Genomic DNA, 15966 nt, shown 5'->3' on the forward strand with positions numbered 1-15966 from the left:
AAACACCTGCAATGATAATTATGACATCCATACTTCCTTATTCTTTACATCATAAAAAGTGACTTAAAATGTCAATCTTTATCCACACAGAACCTCCTGTAGGTCTCCCACTTCCAAAATTATTTTTGGGCTGGTGGTTCTGCAACAGAATATTAACAGACTTCTTTATTCACTCAAAAATCTGTCACCATCAAGTTATTGCACAGGTATTGTGCCTCTCCCAGCAGCCTGCCAGGACTGTCCCCAGCCTGCCAGGACTCAGGTCTCTGCTCTGACTCAGACCCATTGCACAACATGGGATCAGACTCTTGAGGAAACTGAGTTTGTGAGAGGGAGCTGTGAGAATATCTGGAACTCTACCCTTCTTTCCTTGCAGGACTCTGCAGCCTGAGGTAGGGCTGAGAAGGGGATGACTCAAGGATTTAACTTGGAAGCATTATGGAAAAACATCAACATGGAAAGGATGATCCCTGAACCCAGTGATGATAAGGAAACAAAACTTCACCTGACTCCAAGTCTTCTGCATGAGATAGTGGAATTAACTCGTTCCCAATTTTGCTTTTTGTTAGCTACAATATTCAGAAGGTTGTTGAACAATTCATGCAAGAATATGGGGAAGAATGGAGCTTTTGGACGTCCAAGTCGCTTACTGGACATCAGGGAGCGCTGTTTCCCCACCAGCGATTTGAACCGAGACAATGCAGCGTTTGTCCAGCCCAAGACACGGGGTTTCATGTTGTACCTCTTTCCCAACCTTTCCTCTAGGTGGCCAGTAAATCAGTTTAGCCACTCTTCATCTCTATGTTTAATCACAGTTTGAAATTAATTTTTTAATACACAAATTTATAAATCATTTTTATGTAAACACAAATGTGTGTATTTACATAAAATAAATGTAATATATTTAATAAATATGTAATATATTATTATTTTATATAAAATTCATTTGAATAAAATTACTAAGATCTGGATTCTTAAAAAATCTTATTTCTGGGGGAAAAAAGGTCCATATATACACTGGAACTCCATTATATGAGATATATAGTTATATAGCTATCCAGAAATTGGTCCAAAAAGGCAGCTGCACAGCAGTTTGATTCCTTTAAATGAAGAAAATAACTTGAAAATTTTCAGTGAATGAGTTGTTTACATATAGATCAGGAAGCATCAGGAAAAACACAGGAGTAGTATTTTTTATAAATTACGTTTAGAATATATGTAATTTTTTTCTGATTTTGATATTTTTGAGATGTCTTTGGCCTCTCATATCCTTTCCAGTGAACTTTTTTTTTTTTTTTTTTTTTTTTTTTGCCTAAGAAAGCTAAAATACCCTAAGTAAAACACCTGGTATTTCTTTTCAAACAAAGTCATGAAGAACCACCACTGACTCTTTTAAATCCACAATAAAATATGTATTTTTCAGTTAGAGACTTTTTCTATTTCCTGCAGAGAATGAAATAGGAAAAAAAGTCTCTCTGCCCAGCAGAGATGACTGCTGACCCTGCTGGGGGAACCTGGCCTCTCAAATACATTCCAAATGAAATGCTCATGGATAAAAACCTTAAGACCCATAGTGAAACTGAAACATGCAGCTAAAAAGCAAATTTTGAATGTGAGGTTAATTCTTTCAGAATAAAGGGTGTAAGCAAGTCACAGCAGGAAATTAAAGAAAGTTAAAGAGGAGCAGATGAACCAGCACCTGAACCCACATCTGTCACCAGAAACCTGTTTTGTATGTGGGAAGAGAGAGTAAGGATTTAGATGAGTTGTGTGAAACAAATTATTAGGGCTCCACAGTGCCTGGACTAGGACTAAGCATAATGAATTGAACATACTTTACCAGTTTGCTGCTGGGACCAGTAAGCAAGGATACTGGAGAGGTGCCTTGCAGTTAAATCCTTGCTTTTGATGAACATTACAGTATGATTAAAATTAAAAATGGTTCAGTGCCACTTAAGTGTATATCACTGATGGATGGGCAGGAAAATTGTTTCCAGCTTTGTTTACATGAAAAGAACATCTGAGCATACAGCAGTGTTTTCTAATATTTAAGTCCCAAAACAGCTGTAGTTATTCTCAGGTACTGAGAAATTCAGGAGCTAGAAGGAAAAGACGATTTGGAAATTATGCAGTGAACAACAAGTGTAGTGACTAGTCTAATGGAGCAAATGGTAAAGGAAAAGTGGAGGCTGCCAGCAAACACAGTGCATGTTTAAACCTGCTGCTCCTGCATACTTCAAAACAGCCAAGCACTTTGCAGAAACAAATCTCCATAAAGTGCCTGGGACATAAGTTTGAACTTGTTCTTTCCTACTGTAAATAGACTGATATATCCTGTATGAGCTTAACTAATTCAAAGCAGACAGGGGAAGCCTTTAAGATTTATTTTTAAGGATTGGCACCTGTGTGCTGGTTGTAAATGAAACAAAGTAGTCTTATCTGAAGAGTCTCAATTTCTCTATAAAAATAAATAGATGAGATAGACTACATTAGGTCTTCACCATCACACCACAAAAGATGAATGATATCTCTCAACATCAGTAACTCAAAACTAGCTCTGCATATTTTACATTAAAGGGAAATGTCCAGTGCAATGTTTTTCTTTAACCTTCTGACATCATCCACCATATTCCAAGTCTTTTTGGCCACTGAAGATTGCATTTTGGATTTGCAAATATTTAATAGCCATGGCTATATGTGTTATCCAGTTGTGCCCGTGCCGTTTCTTCATGCTGAATTGTGCAAAGAGCCCTAATAAAAAGGACTCCTCTCTGCCTCCATGGCCCTGGAGACATTTGCTCCAGATGCCAAGAGCAGCAGGCTTCCCGAGAGGCAGGTGCAGGAGCAAGGAGCAGGTGTGTGCAACTGTGCCCAGGGCGCTGCCCGTGTGCTGCTGTGCATGCGCAGAGGGACTGGATTGCCTGCGTTCACACTGAGAAATGGGAACTTCCCACCTGCTCCTTTACTCCTCTTTCCTCTCAGAAACAACTGAAAAACACCAGACTTTGAAAATCTTCCAGGTGAAAATGTAGCTGACCAGAGAAAGTTTCAAGAATTTGACATAAGAAGTAATTTTTTATAAAATGGCATTAGCAAAAAAGTGTTTCATTCCATCTGGCAAATATTACAAATGCTTTGCCTCACTGATGTAATGTTTACATACACATTAATGCACTAAACTACAAAACATCCAAGGAATCTATTATCCAGGAAATACATCTTATGTTATTATCTATGGACATCAAAAGTAGAAAAAACATTGTTTCAAAAGAACATCCTAATTCTTTTCCTGAAAGCAAGTTTCCTAAATAATAGCTGTTTGAGTGACTAAAGAATAGGTGGGAGCCTTCAAATTTTAGCTAGCTGGCTTATAATTCTATAACTGGGCAAAATGTATAAATCTCACTTAATCTTTCCGATTTTGTTTTCCAGTTTCAAAGTCTACTGGTCACATAATTCAGGTCACAAACGCTTTCAAACATAGTATCTATTTAATCTCTGTTATTATACTGTTGAACACAATTGAATCTTTGTCCATGACCACAGCTTCTATAATACGAAACAATAGTGGTAATTAAGACAGGGCAATTTTTCTGTTGTCAAGAGTCATATTTGCATGGCATGGCAAAAGACTCACCCCATGAAAGGATTAATCAAAAGTAGTGTAGCTATAATTTCTGAAGCAAGAGGAAATTGTTTTCATATGCAAATAATTTACCTCCCATGCTCTTGTACTGCTAGGAAGGGAACAGCATCAAGTTCAGTAGTGGGAAGGCAGAACTTCAAGGACAGCCCTTTAGAGACTAAAACCAGACAAGTTAAAATATGACCTGGAAAAAGTCCAGGATTTACTTTTTTTAATTCCCATCCAATGGTCCAGGCTCCACACAGTTAAATTAGAATCACCACAGTTTGTTAAACATTGAATGCCCCTCCCAAGAAGCAATGGAGTCTATAATTACTCCACAACAGGTCAAAAAACGTTCTTGTTTCACCAAGTTCAGTAATCATAAGTTGTAAAATTCTCTCACTCAGAGGTTGGAGCAATAAAATGCTTAGTACAAGGGCTGTAAATTAAAGTGCAAAGAGAAACAGATGAACTTTGGTAACAGCTATTGCTAACTGAAAAAAAATAAGGGAAACTCAAACTATGAAAATAATCACGACACAAAAGCAATTTATTTCAGTGAGGGACAAAAAAAAAGCAAAACAATAATGGCATGCCCAGCTCTTTTAACTCCACTCTCTGCTGCTCATTGTGCCGGTGTTTGTGGGATGAGATCTCCTCCCCAAGCTCATGGGTGTATTTATTCACCTTTGCTTGGGGTATGACTGTGCACACAAATTAGAGTGAGGCAAGAGTGGGTGGGGATTTACAGCATGTTAACTGCTCCCTGGAAACTGCATGCTGTGACCCTGTTTTCCTTGAGGAATACATGGCTTCTGCTCACTGCCAGCTACAGCCCTGGCTTACCTGACAAACTGTAAATCCACAAGCTCACTAGCCCCATGGCAACCTGCTCAAGTCCAGCACAAGTAAACTCGATGGCAGGTTTTCTGACTGAAGTACTCAATGATAACACCACACTGAGAGACAGGACAACCCTCTCTCTGTATAACCATCTGCTTCAGTTCTGCCTACAGCCCAGAGATGTTGTCATGCAATAAAACATGTTAAAAACTACTTATGACTCTCTCAAATCATTTTCAACAAGTGTTTTGATAAAGTTCAGTCTGTATCTTCTTTCACAGAGAATGGCTAAAAGGGGAGGAAAAAAATAAAGTACCTTTGAAGCCAAAACTGAAACAATTTTAGTGTAAACAGAGCTTCTTTCACAATGACTTGTGATTTCCTCTGAGCCCTTTCCAAATGCTACAAACTTGAGGGATTTGGCACAGTATGAAATTAGGTTTCCTCGCTGCTGTGCTGTAGTCTGGATGAGGAATTATTACAGTTTTTACACCTAATGCTCTTTATTTTAAGCGGCTTTGAATGCTGACAATAGATGTTCGAAAAATGCTGTCATTATCAGAACCACGGAGATGCATTTTCAGGTAGGTAAAGATGAGTGTGACAAACCTGTTACCAGCCCCACCCTCTGGAGTTACGACTAAGCCCTGGCAGAGAGGTGAGGATGCCACAACGTATCAGACAGGTTGGTTTCTATAATCCTCAAAGACACAAATAGAACATACATTAATTGCATGGGCATTTCTCTACTGTGGGCTACACCCTGTCTAGTTGTATGAACCTCTGAACCAACAGCCCCGTAGCTCTTAGTAGCTACTCTTACTTTCGAAGGTCTCCAACCTGCTAGAGGCCCAAGCTGTGGGTTTCTGAAGCCAAGGACAGCTTTGTCAGGGCTGCCACTGCCTCTGAACTAATTTGCATCTTCAGTGTGCATGAGAGTTTTGTCAATGCACAAGCACCGTATTATTAAAAAAATAAGTAATAATCTACAAACAGACCAAAAAGACCCAAACGTGTAAATAGCTTTTTTTTCCCCAGTGTTTGGAAGTAGTTAGACAGTTAGCAGAAAGTCATGACTGCTCATTTATTTTCTTATTGGCTTTATACTTGACCACTGCCAGACAGGCAAGACATTTAAGGTCTCCAGGACTCCAAATGTTCTCATTATTCAAATCAGGGCAAGTCAACAAGACTTACCTGTTTTCTGGTGGTTTTCAAACAGGCAGGAAAAATAAAATACTCAGAAGCACCAGTTTTATTACAGTCCTTTGAGCAGGACTGTAATGTGTTGATTTGTGACAACATGGAATCTTCAGAAACACATAATGGACAAGGTATGTACATAATTTCTCAATACAGTCATTTTCCTACAGTTCTTTCAAGGTTTCATTCTAAGCAGATGATGAAATCTGACAAAAAAAGTTGAATGCAAACATTCTGAAGCTGTCCTAATAAAAAGTTCCTGAGCAAGTCTATAATGTAATGATACATGTAGCAATGTCTGCTGTCCAAAATACCTGTTGGCACTTTCGAGCATCAGTGTTTCTGGTTGTTTCTGTCTTTGTCAGCCTTAGCCAGTTAAAGGTAATGAATTTTCAAAAGCCATTAATTTTGTTAGAAAAAGACTAATAAGACTATGCTTCACAATTTGGTATCATACATGACCTATTTTCTAGGGTTGAGACTCTGGTTTTGGGTGTACCCTCCTAAAGATAACCAATCAGGCTGCAGCCTCTGAAGAATCTCAGTTAGACTGAGATTGCCAAATAGCCCAGTGGCATTGATCACGCTCTCTCCACTCATCTCTCTGATCTGCTGACCACAGTGCATGTCACAGCCCCACCTTGCATCGTTTCCTGATACTTCACAAGTGACTCATACACCTTTGCGACTTTCTCTGAAAGTAGATTCTGTCCCCTTTCTATGCCTGGGGAGTTTCACAAAGCCCACTTACCTAATTTCTGGTGAACACCTGGAAATGACCTCACATCACATCCCAGTATCACACTAATTCTTACTGGCTTCAGAAAGAGCTGGATTTATCTCCTTGGATCCGATTCACTCAAGTCAACAGAAAATCTCCCTCTGGAGTCAATGCCTCTTGAGTATTTTAGTGAACTAATATTTTATTCTCCAAACAAATCTGGATCCGATGTAAATTACAGAGTAAAAGTAGAAAAATACAGATCACATGACTTTTCCCAATATAAGTTTACGTAATTTGTGTATGCAGAGTTTGGTGACCAAAACTTCTTTTCTTTTTTGCTATATAGTAGAGTCAGCAATGTGCCTGTAGCATTTTAATTATAATTTCTCTGAGCTGCAATTATGTTTAATAAGAGCAAACCACAACTAGCCTACACTGCAGTGCCTAATCAGCAGTCAGCTATTTGATAAGAGGAGGTATCTCCAACAATTGATAAAATTATCCTGTTTATAACCAATATGGGAGGCCTTACCTTTAGAGCTGTGTGCTGAGCAAAACTAATACAGAATAGCCATTGAATACGGTCACGTATTTCAGCACAAAGAGGTACAAGCACAACAAGAGGTACAAAAACAACGCTGTCTCCCAACCACCCAGTCACCAGGGTACCTGTGTAATAAACTTCAACACTCAGGCCCTTGTACCTGGTTAGCCTCATATGTCTGCTCCACTGGCTTTGATTGTACTGAGAAGCTGCCCTCGAAATAACCTGGAAAGAGAGTTAAGATTAACTCTGCTGTGAATGGTCCCTCATTTCCATTGCCTTCCTGGTGAATGACCTCACGCAGAGCAACTCTCCTTCAAAAATACTGGGCAACGTTTAAACAATAACTTCTTCACATTTGGATTTGTAAAACTAGGCACAGAGATTTACCTACAGAACAAGGATGAGAAGAAAGAAGACTAGCTGTACCCAGCCTGTTCTGTTCTTCAACATTTACATATTAAAAAAATAAATAAAGGCTAAATCCTATCATAAAATTTATTGGTCCTGGTTATCAAGGCTTACGTAGGTCAGCTTGGCAATTTGATAATGACAAAACAATTCTTCTCATCTCAAACAAACCAGTATTTTAACATGGAATAAGAGGTTCATAGTAAGGCAGACATTTCTGATCTTACTGATACTATTCATCTTTCTGGAAAGTGCCATCACTTGATGAAAGCAATGCTAGAAGTCCATATCTGAGACTTTAGTCTTCCCAAGCTTTCATATTGCTAGGCCAAGCTTTCCTTTTGAGTCTTTGACAAGCGTATCAGAAGAACATACTTATCAATCAGAAACCACACAAAACCAGAAAAAGAATCAAGATAAATGCTGCAAAACTCTGATTCAGGCTGCACCAGGAGCAAACCCAAGGAGCACTCCTTTAACTTGGACCCATCTAAGACAGCAGCAGGGCACTGGAGACAAAAACAACACACAAAACCAGGTGCAACAGAAACACAGCTGCACACAGAGACAAAAACACTAAGATAGTTCACTGGCACTTTCACTTCAAACACACCAAGGTTTTGAACAGTTTCTCTTACTGACGTCTGTTTGTGCAAAAGCAGAAACGTGTTTTTGCTGTGCAGTGAACTGGTAAGAGGAAGCTTCAAGTCTTTGGGTAGAATGTCATTCTGGTTTTATTTTGTACTAAAATAACTTGCTTTCCTAGGGTGCTAATATGTCTTTCAGAAAGATATATGCATATTTTTTAACTGAATAAATAAACTCAAGGTTCATAAAGCATTTCTGGTGCACCATACCCATCCTTTGTCTTCCATTTTGGGGTTGCTTTTACACTTTGGAAAGCCATCTTAAAGCCAGCAAGCGGCTTTTTCCCATGTTTCCTCCTCGGCGACCTGGCAGGGCTCTGGCACTACCTCCCCTTTTGTAGGTTCCCACAAAGCCGCGCTGCTCGGAGACAAAGCACTCGGGGCTTTGAGCGGGGAACTGAGGACACTGCAGCGCCAGGAGAGAATCTGCTGAGCAACCTTAAAGTAGAGACATCTAGTATGTATTATACAAAGGAACCGAAAAACGAAAATAAAACCAAAACGCGTAATCGGGAAAGATCTTTACGAAAGTGCTCACGCTATACGGATAAGAATTCTGGTTTTTAATTTACTGAGGAATTATCAGAACTTATGCCAAGTGCAGAGTTGCTCGCACGACACTCCCGGATGGGAACAGAGCTCGCTATAAAGGGCGAGTATTCCCTGATGACTCTCAGCTCGGCGAGAGAGGAGTGGTAACACCCCTGGCATGTCCCCAGGGACGAGCCGGGGGCCACCAGGCCAGGGCACAGCTCGGGACCGCCCCTCCACTCCAAAGGTCAGCGGCGGGCGCGGGCAGCCCCGAGCCGGGAGGGAGCGGGCTCGGCCCCCCTGCCCGTGACTCACGGGGCAATGACACCGGGAGCTCCCGGCCATGACTAACACTTTCCCCTCGACGGCGGGAACAGCAGCTGTCCCCCGGCGCCCCACGACAGCCCCGTTCCGCCGCCCCTCCGCCCGGGCGGGGCGGTTTCACAGCCGGGGTAAAAAGCGGGCAGGGCAGGGCCGCTCCCCCTCCCCATTGCCATTCCGCGGGACAGGCGCTGCCGGGGCCGGGCCGGGAGCGGGTCCCGCCCTGCCCCATCCAGTTTCGCCCAGCGGCGGGGGGAGGAGGAGGCGGCCCCGGTTTAAGAGCGCGCCCGGCGGGCCCGGGGGGAGGAGCCGCCGCTCCCCCCGCGCGTCCCAGGTGTAACCGGAGCCGGGAGGGCGCGGCCGCCACAGCACCTGCGGAACCTGTCGGGCGGCTCACTCCGCTCCTCTGCCGCTGCTGCAGCGCACGCAGCGCTCCGTCTGTGCCCGGACCCCGAGGACTTTCCCCGGCCGCCCCGCGCCCCGCCGCCGCCCCAGCCATGAAGCCGCTCTGCGGGGCCGCGCTGCTGCTGCTGGTGCTCTGCGCCGCCGCCACCGCCCAGAACCGTGAGTGCCCGCGCCCCTCTCCTGGCCGAGCCGCCCGGGCCCGGGACCCCCTCCCGGCCCCCGCTCTCGGTGGGGCCGCCCCGCCCCGCTGGGTGCCCCGTGCCCCAAACGGCGACACCGTTCCCCCGTCCCGTTCTCCGGGGGCAGGAGAGCCTGGCCCCGACGGCGCCCCTTTGTCCTCGCCCCCAGGGGAGAGCCGGGGCTGCGCAGAGAGCCCTGGCCGGGGAAGGAAGGGAGGGAGGGAGAGCAGGGGCTGCGGGCACGCCCCGCCCGGCCCGAGAGGGGCGGCTTTGTCCGGGGGCAGAGCGCGGGTGGCGGTGCCCCGCGGTGCCCGGCTCACGGCCCCGCTTCCCTTGCAGCCTGTGTCTGCGAGAAGAACAAGCGTGTCACCAACTGCAGGGAGGACAACGGGCGGTGCCGCTGCGACGCCATCGGGTCCGGCGTCTCCGTGGACTGCACCACCCGTGAGTAAAAGGGCACGGCCGGGTGGGTGGCACGGAAACGCGCTGGGGAATATGGGAGAATCACTGTTGAGTTCCCAGCAAACAATGGAGGCAAGGAAGGAGTCCTTCTTCCTGGTCTTCCAGGTCAACTGGTGTGGGAAGATACGTGTTCTCTGCTCGTGCTGATGTAGGCTCACGCCTCCTCCTCAATATTTGTTCTTTAGTGGCCAGAATTTCTTGGAAGATGAGTGTTTAGCTTCCTTGCAAGCACATATCCTCACTTTTCCTACAAATCTAGAGGGAAAGAGCCTTGTGACAAGACCTCACTCTGGGTTCAAGCTCAGCTAAGTTGTGAGCAGCCCTCTGGCTGTGAGAAATGGGAGCTGAGAGTCCTAAGGCTGGACTTGTTAGGCCTTTGCCTTGAGAGGCTGACATACCCCAGTTGTATTGATTTTATGCACCACCTACACATTAGACATCTGCTCTTCCATGAATCTGGTTGCTGCTGATGTCGCCTTGTGTTTGTACAGACTCAGAGCTCTCTTTTGGACGTGCGTGGTCTGATGCTGCGTAACGCGATTTTCTGGTTATTTCTAGTGACTTCAAAATGCCTGCTGATGAAAGCAGAAGTGACGGGCTCAAAATCGGGCCGTCGTGAGAAACCCAAAGATGCATTTGAAGATACCGATGGCCTCTATGATCCTGAGTGTGAAAACAGTGGTGCTTTCAAGGCGAAGCAGTGCAATGGAACCACCTGTTGGTGTGTGAACACAGCTGGAGTTAGAAGAACTGACAAACATGATGCAGACTTGAAGTGCAATCAATTAGTCAGAACGATGTAAGTCTTTCAGCTGGGTGTGCTGTGACATGAAAACATTCCTGTATGAGGCTCTGCCTCGTGTGAATGATGCACTGGGGATGAATGAAGATGGAGCAATCAACACTTGGTTACTGCTGGGTTTTTTCTTCAGAAGAAGGGGACATTGAATGGGTTTAGAAGAGACTTTCCTCGCCTTGGTTATGTCTCACTGTTCTGTCGTTTTAGCCTGGGGTTAGATTTTTTTGGGTATGTTTTATATGCATGTACTTCAAGAATATTCATTGTACTTCAGGTGGATCATTATTGAAATGAAACATGCTGAGAGAAGTGCTCCTCTGAACGCTGAATCTTTAAAGAAGTAAGTGATGATACCAATATGTCATGGTAGCGTACGCATGTCCTACTAGATATCTAGTGTATTTCTAAAGAGTTGCTAAAAGCATTGTCAGACCTGTGAACTCATTTGTAAGACATTTTGAAGCAAGTTGCAGATTCCTCATAGAGTTGCTTTAATTTGTATTGGAAACAAATTAACTGCTAAAGAGATTCCCTTCCATTTAAAATGGGTTGCTAGTTTTTTTCCCCCCTCATATCAGTGTACCAAAAGAAATGGAAGATAATGGATGAAACTGTTCAGAAAATAAGCTGACAAAAATGCCCGAAGGACTACATAGGAGCAGCAGGGGGAAATTGAGTTTAGCCTTTTTCTGTCTTAATTTTGTTAAAAGTGTACTTATAGCTATTAGATCACCTCCTTTCCAGAACAAAAGCTTCTGTCCTCTAGCTCTTCTTCTGAACTCTTCGCACTGCTAAAACTCTTGTCTAGCAGTTGGTGTGGTGCTGCATTTTAGACCAGTGATCAAAATGGTGTTGATTAATTCACCGGTGTTTTAGCTACTGCTGAACAGCACTGAGATAATGTCAAGGCCTTCTCAAACTCTGACTCTGCTGCCCCAGGGAGTAGGTTGGGGATGGGCAAGAGGCTGGGAAGGGGAGAGGGCTGACCTGAATTGACTGAACAGGTAGCCTGTATTGTATAATGCCACGTTAAACCATAAATCTGGGGGAAAGTCTTTTCCCCAAGTAGCCATTGCTCAGAGGTTGGCTGGACATTGATCTGTCAGTGATGACTGATTGCTTTGACATCACTTGAGGTTTTATATTTCCCCCACCCAGCCCTTTCACTTACCAGACTGTCTTTATTTGAACTGATGAGGGTTGTTCTGGTTTGGTTTTTTTTCCCCCCTTCCTTTTTCCCTTCTGATTCTCTTTCCGATCCTGCTCAGGGGAAGTGAGTGAGAGACTAGGTGAGGGTTTAGCTGCTGGCTGAGGTCCACCCAGCACAGAGACTGCAGAAGGAAACAATTATACTGGTCTTCCCTACTCCTCAAATGATATGTGTGAAATAATACTGGTTTTAACAGCTATGGCTTTCATATCCTTGCAGGTTTTTCACGGACACCATTACCAGTCGTTATCAGCTGAATAGCCGCTACATAACCAGTGTTCTGGTAAGAGGCACATAATGTTTAGTAAAGTATTAGAACTTCGTTTTGTTACAGCTTTAAAAACTCGTATTTGACTAATGCAATACTGCATGGGTTTCAGTAGAAGCTCTCAAAATAGTGAGCAGTTAGCACATAGCATATCTGAACAGAAATGCTGAGAAACTACACTGCTCTCCTCAGTCTGTAGATAACTTCTTTGCTTCGCTGAAAAAGTGGAATTTGAATCCTACTGTAAACAGTTGGCTTGAGTTCAAAAACCATAAACTTGATCCAGGATGCAAGTTCACAAACTGGATCATAATGTTTGGTGAATATTTGATAGCTGGATTTAAAGGACCTCCTTCTTAATACCACACCATGTTTTTATTGCAGTACGAAAACCCTTACATTACTATTGATTTGAAGCAAAATTCCTCAGACAAATCAGTTGGAGATGTGGATATAGCAGATGTGGCCTACTACTTTGAGAAAGATGTAAGTGTGTCACGGGTAAAGTCTGCCAGAGGCCGGGCGTGTGTCTTGCACTGCTCTTGGGAGTCTGGCTGTGTACTGGCTAAGGCAAGGTGAATTATTTCTGTGATGAGATAAATGCCTTCCTACAATGTCAACTAGCAAGTCTCTCTTTTCCTGTCTGTTTTAGGTGAAAGGTCAGTCCATCTTTCATAATAATGCCGGGATAAACATCAGCATTGACAATGAACCGGTGAAGCTGGAGAAGACAGTGGTCTACTATGTTGATGAAATAGCACCAGAGTTTTCCATGAAGTCTCTCACTCCTGGCCTTATTGCTGTCATTGTAGTGGTAGTAATAGCAATAGTGGCTGCAATTGTTGTTCTGGTAAGTTCTAATAAAGTTGCCAAGCAGAGTGGTATTGGTACAATTTGGGAAGCAACAACATACGTGTTTGGACTCTGATGGAAAGTCTCCCTTTGTGAATTGGTTGCTTCTTCAGACTTGGGAGATGGGAAATTGGTGATGGGCACACTGCCACTGTTCCAGGTTACAGCTGAAGGTGTCACCCGGAGAACAAGTGCTGGGGGCAATTCACAGAGGTGAACAAAGTACCTCCTGGTTTAAAGCAGTTCAGAGTGACAGACAAGCTCGTTTGTACCCACCTCACTTCTGAAGGATGGGGAACGGACAGCTTCAAGTCTTGTGTTTTTAAAGTCAAAACCAGATGAAGTTACTGTATTACTGTATACATAAACGGAAGTTACTGTATATCAAGACTTAAAAAATACTGTATCTTTCTCTTACAGGTCCTGACAAGGAGGAGGAAAGGGAAGTACGAGAAAGCTGAGGTAATTAATTTCTGTTTGTGGTGCTTGTGTGGGGAGGAGGTTGACCAGAATCCAGAAACTCCCAAGCTTGCTGTAGGTTAAAAACTCCCTTTGGGTGCTTCAGATGTGTTCAAGGAGACTGAAAGTATTCAAATTCCGTAGCTAGATTCACCTCGGTGTAGTTCTGCACTAGTTTCAAAGGCAGCTGGTGATCTGCTGCTTTTCTCAGGGCTGTGGGGTGGGGTTCGGTTTTCCTGCCAGTTCTATTTTACATATGTATAGCATAGGGCCTGCAATCCACAGGAAGTGCTGATAGTCTTGTTCTGTGACTAAGACCTTTACTGAGGTGTTTGCCTGGGTCTTCCAGGTTTCCTTTCAAGAGCTGCTTTCCAATGGAATAGCAAATGGTGCTTCAGGGGCTAGTGTGGAGCCTTTTGTGAAGGAATCCAAACAATGTTGTAGCTAAATAGTGTTGTCTGCTTCCTGCATGTACCCTAAGTCGTGCTTTTTTTTCTTTTTTAATCTGGTGGCTTTATGTTAGTGCTGCATCAAATCCATTTGCTAATGAAAATCTGGGCTGTTAAGTCCCAATGACTTACTGACTCTTGAAGTTTAGAAGTAGCACAGATGTTGATCTCCCTCTACCTTCTCTCCTCCAGATGAAGGAAATGAATGAAATGCATAGAGGACTGAATGCTTAACCATATCAACTGAAGACAAGCCAGATTCAAGCAAGAAGAAAACAGAAGCATTGGAGGCATGAATCCTAACTCAAGTTTCCTCCTGAAAGGGAGGCAATTGTGCTCACTAAATGATTGTTAAAACTCTTAGCAACCAAGAGTGGTAACCATTCAACTACTTTTACTGTTTGTTGAGAATTAAATGCCCCATTCTTACTCAAGTAAAACTTAACTATTGCTCCCTGATTTTTTTTGTTATCGATGATGAAATGAGTTGACAACTGCTGTTACTGGGGTTTTGGAGCATACGTGCATAAATGGTTATTTTACCCTTGTGGGAGTTTTATTGGAAGTAATGATTTTGTAGCCATGATGTTGTAATGAGACTTTTTCCTGTCTAAGTGAACACAGCGTTTTTATGGCAGTTTGTACATATTTGAAGTTGCTGTAACTTTTTTATGACTTGAATTAATAAAAACTTTGAAACAGGCTTCTAATTCTTCCACGGTGAAATGATAATCTGCTAAATCATCATGCTTCCAAATCTGTAGTTTGATTCCTTAAAGCATTGAACCTCAGCATACTTGAAAATATTCTAGATCTCCAATTAGCATTTTTTTTAGCCATCTACTATCTCAGTAGTATGATATTTTTTCTTGAAGCTGTGGAAAGTAAGCAACCAGAGTGAAATGCTACTATACAGATTGTTGTATAAAAAATGAACAGGCTGAGACTGCATAGACTGATGTTTCCAATGCTGTGTAAGTATTTAAAATAAGCCTCTGGCCCAGGACCTCTCTGGTGCAGGGTTGGGGGTGGGCAGGCCTGGCATCTGATGGTGGAGCTGGCAGAGGACAATTTACCCCATTACTGTGATTTTGTCTGTGGCAGAGCTGTTGCACAGCAAAAAGCCGTTTCTGCTGTCATTCCTGTTGTGTGCCATAGATGCTGAGCAGAGTTCACAGGCTCTCAGCCTCCCACAGCCTTCCCTGGACGTGAGAGCTTGCCTTGGCAGTCAGTTACCTGTGCCATGGATGTTGGCTGGCAATCCCTGCAGCGTGTCTGATTTATAAAGGAAATGCTGTAACTCGTGTTGCCAAAGAAATAATGAGATGCAAGATAAGGAACTGAATGACAAACCTTGTTACTAATGTGGTGCATGTTTTGACCCACCCTGGCTAGAACAGGAAAAGTAGGATAAACTACTAGAGGATATTCAAGGTCCTGTTCATGAAATTAAATGTGAAGTGTGCCCCATCAGTGTGCCTGCTAGATAGCACAGGGGAGTTGCTGAGCTGTGGTGCTGTCAGCTCCACTGTCACAGCTCACCAGTATCCCTTCTGCCCTTCAACAGGGTGGTACCTCGTGCATGCAGTGCCGTGTGGGATATTGCACAAAACTCCTGAAGCAGGGCATTTACTGGAATGTTTTGCAGCCTTTTCAGGCAGCTTTGTCAGTGCTGACTTCTGCAGGGCAGGCTCTCCCTCTGCTGATCTGTGCCATTCCCTCTCTCCCCAGGTATGTGGGCGCTCTGCTGTGGGGTGTGATGAATTTTGTACAATTCTGTTAAGCTGTTAACCAAATAAAGTCAAGTTTTCAGTGAGGTGGTCTTGTGTGGTGACTTGTGTGTGTTCTTGTCTTCCCCAGTGCTTCAGTCTCCTCCTCCTCCACTTCCTTAAACGTGTGCACTGTGGGAATCCTTGCCCTTTCTTTCTTCTCCCCAGTCTTCTAATGGCATTATTTCCTCTCCTCCTTCCCTCCCCCTTTCACACCGGGTTTCTGGCCTGTGGGCTGATGGAAAGAGCTGTTGTGTTCTGT

At 43.7% G+C, this 15966-nt stretch overlaps 2 protein-coding genes across 2 annotated transcripts in view; one reads left to right on the forward strand and one right to left on the reverse strand.

Annotated features, from left to right (window-relative positions):
• Positions 1-8279, reverse strand: part of SPDYA (speedy/RINGO cell cycle regulator family member A) — a 13677-nt gene extending 5398 nt beyond the window's left edge. Inside the window, exon 1 of the mRNA XM_083858404.1 lies at positions 8211-8279. Coding sequence (XP_083714530.1) covers positions 8211-8214 — 4 coding nt within the window. The 5' untranslated portion in view covers positions 8215-8279. The remainder of the gene's footprint in view (positions 1-8210) is intronic.
• Positions 8280-9327: 1048 nt separating this feature from the next.
• Positions 9328-15749, forward strand: EPCAM (epithelial cell adhesion molecule). Its single transcript, XM_083856549.1, has 9 exons — positions 9328-9416; positions 9776-9880; positions 10457-10697; positions 10972-11037; positions 12127-12190; positions 12560-12661; positions 12828-13025; positions 13448-13489; positions 14128-15749. The coding sequence occupies exons 1-9, from the start codon at positions 9350-9352 to the stop codon at positions 14167-14169; spliced, it is 927 nt and encodes a 308-aa protein (XP_083712675.1). The 5' UTR covers positions 9328-9349; the 3' UTR covers positions 14170-15749.
• The last annotated feature ends 217 nt before the right edge of the window (positions 15750-15966 follow it).

The sequence above is a fragment of the Zosterops lateralis genome (assembly GCF_965231275.1).
Source record: "Zosterops lateralis genome assembly, chromosome: 3".
In the NCBI taxonomy this organism is placed as follows: Eukaryota; Metazoa; Chordata; class Aves; order Passeriformes; family Zosteropidae; genus Zosterops; species Zosterops lateralis.